This window comes from Mycetomoellerius zeteki, unplaced genomic scaffold (assembly GCF_001594055.1).
Source record: "Mycetomoellerius zeteki isolate Tzet28-1 unplaced genomic scaffold, Tzet1.0 scaffold401, whole genome shotgun sequence".
Lineage (NCBI taxonomy): Eukaryota > Metazoa > Arthropoda > Insecta > Hymenoptera > Formicidae > Mycetomoellerius > Mycetomoellerius zeteki.
In genome coordinates this window covers 30,091-39,483 of record NW_017257394.1, presented here as the reverse complement: position 1 = coordinate 39,483, position 9,393 = coordinate 30,091, and the positions used below count along the sequence as shown (strand labels likewise).

Here is a 9,393-nt window from a genome sequence, read left to right as displayed (position 1 = left end):
TAGAATCGGTGCTATCACTCTACTGAGAGCCATTCACAACGTTTGGAATTGATACAGAGAGAGAGGGGGGGAGGGAGGGAGGGGGAGAGAGAGAGAGCAGTTATTGCGACGAGAGAGAGAGAGAGCGCGAATTAACGCGAAGTGCCTCGAGATCGAGTGGTGTCTCTTCGATGACTGGTGGCGTCCGCAGTATTAAAGATCTTCTGCCAGAGTTCGACGCGAACGAAAACGTTTTGGAGATGGAAGAATCAACTAGAATTACTGAGGAATTCGTATCAGCTGGATGACAGCTTTACCAGAGTTCTGTTGAGCTCAAGATTGAAGGGGCGGGCACTCACATGGTTCTACTCGAAAGTGGAATGTTTGACACTGAATATCGAGGATTTATTAAGAGAACAGATGTTTGATCTGCGACCCGGGAAATTGTCACTTCGAAAGGAATTTGAAGCCCGTGTATGAGAGACGGACGAATAATTTTGTGAATATTATCATGAGAAAGTCATTCTTGCGAACCGAGTGCCTATTGCAGAAGACGAGCTCCTTGACTATCTTGTAGAGGGTATCACCGATATGCGCTTATAGAACCAGGCGCGCATTATGAACTTCCAGTCAAGGGTAGAGTTGCTAAAATCTTTTGAGAAAATTAGTCCCCAAACAAGGAAATACAACGATCATAAACAGAAGAAAGAGGTCACGAAATTATTCGGTGCGAAGAGGCACCATTGGCAGGAAGTAAAATAGTGAAATGTAATAAGTGTAACGAAGCGGGACACATTTTTAAGGGCGGTATTCATAGTCCAAGCTCAAGATAGTACTTAAGATCAACTTGATCAAGACCGTCTTATTGTATGAAGACTGTCTTAAGTATTATATGATTCACAGATATGACTTAAGATAAACTTATCGAAGAACTTCTCGCCTAAGAAATTCTTATTCTATTTGAGACTTTCTTCTCCAAGATGTTTAAGATCCAACATGTTTAAGATCATACTTATTGACCATTCAGCTATTTCCGTATACTTCTGTTAGAACCAACCAATAAGAAGCGGTATTGTCAGCAGCACCATTGCTGCAAACACAGACTCACGCGCGCGTTCGGTACTATACCTCTAATCAAAAGAATAATTCGTAAAGAATATCGATTTAAAAAAATATTAACATGCAAAGTTGTGAAAGTACGAAAATATCAAAATCAAAACATTATAGCGCAATCGAGAAAAAAATCTTTTTGGAAATATTAAAAGATTTCAAGCACGTTATAGAGGTTAAGAAAAGTGATAGCTCAACACTTCGTGATAAAGAAGTTGCATGGTCGGAAATTTGTAAACGATACAATGACTGTACAGTGATTTTGCAAGAGGTGAAGATCAAAAGATTGTTTTATATTACATGAATTTATTTAATATGGATATATATATATATGTATATACAGGGTGGGGAAAAAGTACCGGGACACCTGAATATCATAGAAAATATATGTATTACAGAAAAGTGTTTCAGACAAAAGTTGTAGGGTTCCAAAAGATCTATTTACTTATCATATCCGTTTGACTTTGCGTAGCGTCTTCAAGGTCAGGTCAAGGTTAGATCAATTTTTTAAAATGGAACACCTTATTTTTCATTGCATATTCTTATAGCACATCTCGAGAGCTTTCCAAAACACTATAACAAAATATTTTTTCATGAAATACTTTTGGATCAAGGTCATTGGAGGTTGTACCTCTTATTTCCATTTTTATGTAAAAATGAATTTTTAGTGCAAAAATGAAAATGAAAGGGATAATCTCCAATGGCCTTGATCTTGACAAATGTTATCCAGGACATGATCTTAAACAGCATTCAAGAGGTTTTAGCCGTCTGTCGGACAATTTGCGTAATGCTAATGTCAACTGTACTGTAACTTTCGAGTCATAACTCCAAAAGTATTTCATGAAAAAATATTTTATTATAGTGTTTTGGAAAGCTCTCGAGATGTGCTATAAGAATATGTAATGAAAAATAAGGTGTTCCATTTTAAAAAATTGATCTGATCTTGACCTGACCTTGAAGACGCCACGCAAAGTCAAACGGATATGATCACTAAATAGATCTTTTGGAATCCTACAACTTTTGTCTGAAACACTTTTCTGTAATACTTATATTTTTTATGATATTCAGGTGTCCCAGTACTTTTTCCCCATCCTGTATATGTGTAAAGTACACATATAGAAATAGATTAAATACCGATGAGAACAAGCCATTTACGGTCAAGCTGGATCTTGGAGGCTTCTAATTTATAATTTCGTGTGAATTTATATACTACGTATGTAATTCTTAATTGCGCGCCGAAATTTTTCAGACTTACAACGCAAACTCTAATAAACTACCGCAATACTATCACGAGTTAAATTGATTAACAATGTAACAATTTTGATGCTCACAGCATCTTTAATTTTTGATAATGTCGAATGATATATTAAAATTTATGAATAACTTATTAACAATCTGTAAATAATATTTACAGATTGTTAATAAGTTATTGAGGCAGATTTTAATATGATGTTTTAAATCATTTAACATTATTAAGATCAATTATTAATCAATTTAACTTGTGATAGTACTGCGGTAGCTTATTAGAGTTTGCGTTGTGAGTCTGAAAAATTTCGGCGCGCAATTAAGAATTACATACGTAGTATATAAATTCACACGAAATTATAAATTAGAAGCATCCAAGATCCAACTTGACCGTAAATGGCTTGTTCTCATTGGTATTTAATTTAAACTCACGGTCCAATAAGATTTGATATTGAAATAGGTTGTTTCACATGTTTTATTTTTACATAACGTACAGTACAACAACTAAAAAAACTGTGGGCAAATTTGAAACAAAGTCAACGAAAAGTACTGACAAAAGAGAAACAGGCTCGTCTAGATACTGGTGGCGACCCACCTCTTGCAGAGATAAATATTGACCCTGATATAGCTCTAATAACACCGCATCTTATGGAAACAGCTTCTGTTCTGTTTTCATCAAACATGTCAGAAAATGAAGTTAATGGTAAAAACTCTTCTATTTGATTAATATGTTTGTATAATATTCAGAAACTTCTTGATATAATTGTAAATAATGTCATGCATATATTATATGAATGTGTATATACCATGTATTATATATACGTGTATATACCATGTATGTGGTATACACATTGATATAATACATGCATGACATTATGGCCATAATATACATATATATATTATGGCCCATATTTTGAATCCTCTTTTATCGATAAAAGCACTTTCATCGAAAGAGGATTCAGAATATGGGCCTTATACTTTTATTATTATTTTAGAAAACGAAGAACATGTTATGAATGCTTTACAAGATGGTAATATAATCATGTTATTCAAAAATAATAATGGAAAATTAATGACTAAGAATGCTGAAATAGATGAAGGTATGTCAAATTAATTATGTTAATATAAACAATGTTATTTTAATTAACCTTAATGTCATTTATTAAGATTATATTCAATTATATATATATATCAAATATATGTAAAATATTGAACGTTTATAGAAACTGCATGTTTATAAAAACAATTATCAAATAATTGAGTTTGGATATTGTTGATTTTCAGGTGATGTAACTGTAGATACAAACAAGGAAAATCAAAACACCCATGAATGTAATATTAATTACGCAATGTTAATTACGTATTTCCATACTATTTTTTACTGATTAATTAACTAAATTGTGTTTATAGGGCTTCCTATGAAAAGAAAAGGAAATTGGGATACTGATGGTTTAAGAGCACTAAAAAACATATGAAAGAAAAAAAGAACTATACACACTTTGGTTAGTGAAGACGATATAAAGATGGAAAGAATTAAGCACATAATGGAACAAGAAAAAGAAATAGCTGATATGCGAAAAGTTCACGAAAAAAAATTGAATACAATGAAAGAAGAGTTTCATACTGAATTATATTCTTTAGAAATTCGAACCGCTCCACAGTTCCGGGACAGAATCCCGGAAAACTGGCAAAAAGTCGATTTTGGAATTTCAGTAAAATATGTATGTCATTGTCATCTCAATGCATCAAAGTAGGTCGAATTTAAATTTTATAATATTTAGCTTTTAATTTGGCAGAGCTTTGAATATAAGCATAAACCTAAACCGGATGAACAACATACATATGTTATAAATGCTATAAATTTCAAAATCCATAACTTATATCTTAAATTTTATTATTTATTGTTTTTTTGGTATATATTTATAAATGTTATAAATTATTAATAATCATTTAATATTGCATAAATAAAGTTCTGTATCGATTGATTTGAATATTTTTACATTTTTGCAAGTCAAAACTTGCTATCGATTGGTTATAATTAGAGATACCGCTTCCTAATGAAATCTGCTTTACACCGATACATTCTCATATCATATCCCTTCAAAAAAAACCTGCCACTTTTTGTCACTTTGGCTTCGGCGAAATAGCCTATTCGATCGCAGCACGCGCCGCGCACGTGACATAGTGTCGAGCGTACGCAAACGAGGGAGATGTTTATTTTCGTAAGCGCATCTTATTAAACGCAGATTTTGAATTAGCTGGATTTACTTTCGAATATTTTGTTTTTCACATTTAATAATCAGCTATGTCAACCATATTATTTACCAAACGAGAAATTATTGAACAATTTTTCGTGAAATCTGGTATTGATGATAGAATTTCAGCAGTTGTAAATTACGTTTTGTCTAAGCTAGGAATGCATATTTCTAATATTAAGAATAATGAACTGCGGCAATTGAGAACATATGTATCTGCACTCTATAGCAAGCATAAGGAGAAATGGAATGGCGTGAAGAGAACAAAGATAAAGTATGAGTCAAAACATAAGAAATGGCTGGATTTATTTTTACTATTCCTAACATTTCAATGAAAAATGTTGTTTCTGATTCTGCCACAGTTGCTGGTCGGCCATCTATTTCATTTCACGGGAAGTCCGATCGATCAAAAAGATTAGAAGTGGCAGCTATTAGTAAAAAATATAACAACGATCCACTGAAACTATTAATGGCATATTGGATCCACCATTCTGAATTTTAAAATTGTAGTATTATATTCGAAACCAGCGACCCCAAAAACCTCCGAATACCGAGTTTCATCCAAATCAAGTTACTTTTCGCATTTTGGTCCGCCATATTGAATCAGCCATTTTAAATTTCGAAATTTTTACATCAGAAATGAAATCAGCGATGCCGAAAACCTTATATAAATGTATCGATGTTGGATATTTTCACATATTTTACGAGATATTAATTTTTGCCAGTTTTTCGGGATTCTGTCCCACTGTGCGCTCGTGCAAAAGCCGAGCTTGCAGAGTTACAATTGCAGAAAGAGAAAGAAAATATGAAAGCGTAGTACTAAAAGTTTTTTAATAGCAAAGACTTATTAACCAAAGACAGTAAAAAGTATTTTATTTTTGTAAAAAAAAAACAATGAGATTAATAATTATGAGTATTATATATTTTATTTTTATTTTATTACTTAATTTTCTTGTACTTCATTTCTCTAATTACACAAAGAAGTACACTTCAAAGTAGATGTTGTATTAACTTATTTCATAATATGATATATGACATAAAAATGTTAAAAGTTAAAATCTTTTAATATTTACAATTTATTGGTATTAATAAATATTAACATGAAAATTAAATGAATACGCAATTAGAAAAAGTCGAACAATTTATATTGTTTTTATAATGTTAAAAGTTTATTTGTGTTTTTTTGTATTACATAGATATTAAAATTTAATAAACTGTATTAAAAAGGTATCAAAGATATTAAATAAAGATTATTTTGATTAATTGTGTTTTCTTTATATATAACATTATTTTCGTTTATTTGGAGACACGATAGTGTCTCGACGTTAAGATATATCTTACAGTATACATATAATCTTACAATATATATATTGTATATCTTGTATTATCTATGTATCTATCTTACCTATGTATCTACCTTAAATCTACGTTTTATCAAATATTGAGTTCTACATATAACAGACATATATATAATAATTTATCTATATAGTCTTTTAATAAGCGCTGCTCTTATCGCAAAACCTTCACTCGGTTGCCAATGTGGTTCATTTTCTGGTACATATATTTCGTCATATTGTTCTACTTCTTCTTCTTCTTCCAAAATATCATTAAACGTTAATGACAAATTATGTAATACAGCACAAGCAACTACAATTGTAGTTGAACAAATCAATTTGTTGCTTAATCCTCTTGATAGACATGGAAATCTACGCTTCCAAATTCCAAACGTTCTTTCAACAACTTGACGTGTTCTTCTATGAAGTGCGTTGTAACTGTAATAAAAAATATATTTTAATTACTAAATTTGTAAACACTAAATCACAGCTGTATTTTTAGAATAATATTTTAAAAATTAAATAAAAAGGTATGAAACGGGCTGCGAACCAAATGATATTCAAACGAAAAATAACATAAAAATCGACACTATGATAATCAATACTACATAATAAACAATATAATTAAGTCTCCTTATGATCCCATCAAGGTTCGAAACGCTTAATTATATTGTTTATTATTGTGAGTATTGATTATCATATTGTTAATTTTTATGTTATTTTTTGTTTGAATATTAAAGATCGTTTGGCTCATACTCCGTTTATTATTTTATTTAATTTTATCATTTGAGCCAGAATATTAATTTATAATTTATTTTTAAAACACTTGAGAGTATAATTTTTAACAATATTTGTATTAGCAATTAAAATTTTGAAATAAATTAAAGATATAATATTAACGCAATTTCCTCGTCTGTTTGTGGATTTTGAATTGGAGTTAAAAGAAATGGTAGACAGCATCTCCTACGAGAGTTCCTGTTAATTGTCGTCGAACGTATTGCATGTATATCCTAGAGTTTTGGAAAATTCGACTGTCATGTTGGCCACCCGGCCATTCTGGAACAATATCCAGAAATTCTGTTCTAGGGTCTACAACAGCCTGTATACGAGAAAAGGTAAAATGACTAAATATTAATATTTATAGTAAAATATGTATATAATGTAAATATAATATAATAACATTATATTTTACATTAATAATATTTTATTAACGTCAATTATATAATATATGACCAATAACTGTTTTTTTTATTTATGGCATACAATAACTCTATTTAAATCTTTATATACATACCTGTACATTTAATGAAAAATATCCTTTTCGATTTCTATAAATTTCTTCTATGTTATGGAATCTTGTACCAGTTAAGCGTATATGCGTGTAATCAGTTGCTCCTTCAATACTAGGTAAACCAATACCTCTATTACCACATCCGATATCTTTAAAAAGTCTTTGATTCTTTCGTATGGCATCTGACGAAGAAGGCATTTTTACAAATCGTTTTAAAAGTTTTGCTAAAAGTAGAGATACTCGAAAAACTGTTCTTGAGACAATTGGCTGTGAGACGATTATGGTATCTCCAAGTACTTGCTATAAAAATTAAAAACGGAGAAATGTAGGGCATCTACCACAACGCACGATCTTTTTTGCGAAATTTGTCTTTATAAATATAATAAAATTTACATATATAAGAATATAAATCAATAGACGTTTCGGCCTTAAATTAGGCCATCCTCAGTATAACATACAGAATATAAAATTTACATAATCATGTTCAGAGACAAAATATTAAAATATTCATTATTGAAGTAAGCCTTGTATATTTTCCGTTTGTTGTCATGCGCATGCGTGGTGCCGTGGGACTTACTGTCTGCCGGTTTGTGTACCGTGTTATAGTTAGTTGCTTTCGAACCTAGCATAGAGACGCTACGGTTAATAAAGGATAGTTAAAATAATTGCTGTCTTCGTTATTGGTTAAATGCCCTTTCTCACTAATATTCTGAATCTCTGTGTGAAGAGCTGATTGCCTTACGCTAACATACATATTGTACAAAAACATATGATTACAATACAAAAACACGTCCGCTCGTTATGTTTCGTTCTATTTGATTTTTTTTCCGTACATTTTAACATGCATTTCGATTTTCCTATGCTTCTGTCCATTAAAATTCATTTGTATAAAGAGTTGAATGAGCCAAAAATTGAACTATATTGATAATATAATATTGTAATATAGATGTATAAAACAAACATTCTTTGAAATATAATTAAAGATGCTTTTTTAATATATTTTTACTTTATATATTTTATTATTTGAATGACATACTTGAAAACTTCCTGTTGCGAATCGTAGACAAATTAACAATTGACACAATGGAAGAATAGGAAGACCACGGTTATTATTACATGCAAGTTAATTTTCTATTAGAGGTAGAATTCCATATAGAACAGAATCTTTAAATCGGAAACGTCTTTTGAATTCTCGATCGTTATAAATTTCAAACGGATTGGTCCAGTCTCTTATGTATCTTTTTGGAACTCGCACATAACCTTCATCATCACTTATAGAATCATCATCAACTTCTTCTAAATCAATATTTCTTATATCTTCTATTTCCATTTTAAATAGAAATATAACTTTTCTCATCAACATTTGAAATAACAAGGTGTGTCACATTAAAAACTTTAAACTGAGTACCGCGTGTGTGCGTGGTAAATCAGACAAGATTAACTTAAGTCTACTTTTAACTCGACTTAGATTTTTCCTTACTAGAGAAATGCTTAAGATCATCTTAGATGACTGTGAATTCGACAGTAATAAGACTATCTTAAGATCATACTTATGTAAAATAAGATATATTCATGAATCTTATTGAAACACTTAAGATTATCTTCAAATAAGATAGACTTCCATAAGCTTCCATTCACAGCTTGAAATTTTCTTAAGTTGCACCTCATTCCCTATCTATAAATCTAGAAGACATCTTAAGATCGAACTTAAGGCGATCTTAAATATAAGAAACGACTATGAATACCGCCCTAAATACTGCAAGCGTTCGACTGCGTCGGTGGCAACGGAGAGAAGAGCCTGTTTTGTATGCGGATCGACGGAGCACTTGGCGAGGGTGTTCCGAACGCAAGCAACCGGCGACTTCGGAAGCTGGAATGAAGACTGAGCAAACTACCTCGACTAATGTGATACAGCCTGTTGTACTACCAAAACCCTATATGGTGACTATAAAAATTTCCCCTAGCAATAAATGCGGTAAGGCAGACGCTTATGTAATAGATGCGATGATAGACTTGGTTTCACCGATTAGCCTCATTCACAATAGTATTGTTAGAGACGATGGGTGCGATCCGGTAAGTGAAGATACCAGTCAATTTTGCGGGATTAATGGTTCGCGTCTTAAGATATTAAGAATTTCTATGGTAATGTAGATATACAAGGCATGGGTACGAAAATAAA

General features: G+C 31.2%; 1 protein-coding gene and 1 pseudogene across 1 annotated transcript; one reads left to right on the top strand and one right to left on the bottom strand.

Moving 5' to 3' along the window:
- Positions 1 to 1,123: 1,123 nt before the first annotated feature.
- On the top strand, positions 1,124 to 3,809 carry LOC108726227 (uncharacterized). The gene is made up of 5 exons (XM_018453677.1): positions 1,124 to 1,360; positions 2,824 to 3,037; positions 3,330 to 3,434; positions 3,619 to 3,666; positions 3,745 to 3,809. The coding sequence occupies exons 1-5, from the start codon at positions 1,160 to 1,162 to the stop codon at positions 3,807 to 3,809; spliced, it is 633 nt and encodes a 210-aa protein (XP_018309179.1). The 5' UTR covers positions 1,124 to 1,159.
- Positions 3,810 to 6,066: 2,257 nt separating this feature from the next.
- On the bottom strand, positions 6,067 to 8,830 carry LOC108726229 (putative nuclease HARBI1; annotated as a pseudogene).
- Positions 8,831 to 9,393: the final 563 nt, after the last annotated feature.

What these genes read in the sequence shown, in the direction of transcription:
- LOC108726227 (XM_018453677.1), top strand. Translation starts at nt 1,160, where the DNA reads ATGCAAAGTTGTGAAAGTACGAAAATATCAAAATCAAAACATTATAGC. An exon ending in GTACAGTGATTTTGCAAGAG is followed by an intron (nt 1,361 to 2,823) that starts GTGAAGATCAAA and finishes ATTTTTACATAA; the next exon opens with CGTACAGTACAACAACTAAA. An exon ending in AAATCAAAACACCCATGAAT is followed by an intron (nt 3,667 to 3,744) that starts GTAATATTAATT and finishes TTGTGTTTATAG; the next exon opens with GGCTTCCTATGAAAAGAAAA.